Raw genomic sequence first — 1,926 nt, 5'->3', positions numbered from 1 at the left:
AGCTATTCCAGTAAAACAGAATATAGAGAACTTGAAAAAGTATTCTAACATTTTCGCTGTTCACCCAACTCATGTGGGTTTAATATATCAGTTTTATTTAAAAAAAAATCAGCAATTTATATTTTTGTTCTCATAGCTTAATTAAGTAAAAGCCAGGCTATATTTAAAGATGACATAAAACAGTAAAAAATAAACAAATATAATAATAAGAATAACTACTATGCAAATTTGACTGACCTGATAGACACAATCTAAAATCATGCCTGAATCATACTCACAGGAGGGTTCTGAAATGATAACCAGAGTCACTTGAACTACAAGCCAATTGACTCACAGGTGGCTGATCCTGTTTTACAAGACTCACTCGGGCGTCCACCCAGTGCTAAAGGCAAAGAAAGCCAATGAGGAAAAGGGATCTCTTGGAGCTCAGCGCCTTACAGCTGCAAAGAGCTTGATATAAAATAAACTTTTTTAGAGTTCTGAAATTCTATGGCATCCTACAAGGAAAGTAACCAGGAAGACGCCCAAGAATGTCCCGTGTGCTATGAGGGAGTTTCTGGCATCGAACGGACTTTGAGCTGCGGGCACGTTTTCTGTCACGACTGCCTGGTAAAGACGCTAGTCAGCATCAACAGTGATGGAAACATCAGAGACACAATTTCCTGCCCTATATGTCGACATCTGACATTCATCAAGAAACAAAGGGAAAAGCTGGAGTTCCTCGCAAAAAACAAGGAAACAAATGAAAGGCAGACCCTGGAAGTGCCTCTTTCTCTGCCAGCGGGACATCTCCGCGCCTCCAGCGACAGTATTCCAAGTGGAGTTAATTGGATCACCCATTGCTGTAGGTGCATCTCTCAGCCAGCCTGTCGGCAGGGGTTAATACGCTCTAATGCATGTCAGATCTTCATCATAAGCACCCAAGGGCGACCTATGGCTGAGGAAGATGCGCCCAATGTTGTAATGACTGTAGTCCAACCTCGGCCCAGGCGAAGACGCCGGATTTGCACAACGGAACGATGCTTGGTCTTCTTGCTTTCGGCATTTACTATACTTGCTTTGGTGGCTGCAACTCTGCCCTGGATTTTATTGGTATAATATCCATTCATGATGATGTCTAGATTTAAGTACCAAGGGAGAGTGATAAAATTACTTTCAAGGACAAAAATATTTCCGAAAAATCATGTCCCTGTAATGCAATGTGTGAGGTCTGACTGATTTAAGCTATATGTATTAGTCTAATAGGCTGTAACCACTAATTCTAATAAAACTATATTTTGTTGTTGGTATCACAAAGCCTTTTATCATTGTTTTAAATATGTAATTCAGACCTGCCTCCTTGACTGACTCAAGTAAAGGCGTTTATAGGCAGATAGTGATGTCCTCTTATGTGAATTACCAGCAACAGTCTTAAGTACAGGTTACAAAAACTTTGACAACAGTTGTTTTTTTTCCATTAATGCGACATGTTAAGTGTGTTTTATTAGAGGCTAACAAAGTCGAACAACCTCAACTGTAGCAATCCAACCCTGGCTATAAACACAACAAATTTCAATTTAACCGTTTTTTAGGGTAAATTTAATAAAAACACCTACATAATAGCACTGCCATTACAGCACTTCGTTGTTGGGAACGGTTCATTATCCTGTTTCCAAACAGCAGACAATAGCTTTGTGGGTAGAACTGCAGTCACAATTTACCACTTTCAGGATAATGCAGTAAACAGGCTTTGCATTTGTTGTTCCAAATGTAACAAATAACAGAGCCAGTGATTAAAAAGCAGGTTTGCCGAAAAATTTTTCATACCAGTTTGTTTTAAACCTTCTGTCCAAATGGAAACACACTTGACATTAGATGGATATGTTATATTGCCTGATAACACAATATTATACTATCATTCTTTGTACTGTGCATAAACACAGTGTA

The 1,926-nt window shown here is 39.1% G+C and overlaps 1 protein-coding gene across 1 annotated transcript; it reads left to right on the top strand.

Annotated features, from left to right (window-relative positions):
- Positions 1-353: 353 nt before the first annotated feature.
- Positions 354-1,292, top strand: LOC121653097 (RING finger protein 222). The gene has a single exon (XM_042006335.1). It carries the CDS (start codon positions 490-492, stop codon positions 1,096-1,098), a length of 609 nt encoding a protein of 202 aa, XP_041862269.1. The 5' UTR covers positions 354-489; the 3' UTR covers positions 1,099-1,292.
- The last annotated feature ends 634 nt before the right edge of the window (positions 1,293-1,926 follow it).

The sequence above is a fragment of the Melanotaenia boesemani genome, chromosome 2 (assembly GCF_017639745.1).
Source record: "Melanotaenia boesemani isolate fMelBoe1 chromosome 2, fMelBoe1.pri, whole genome shotgun sequence".
NCBI lineage: Eukaryota > Metazoa > Chordata > Actinopteri > Atheriniformes > Melanotaeniidae > Melanotaenia > Melanotaenia boesemani.
The sequence above is the reverse complement of the archived record's forward strand: the minus strand, read 5'-3'. Positions and strand labels throughout refer to the sequence as shown.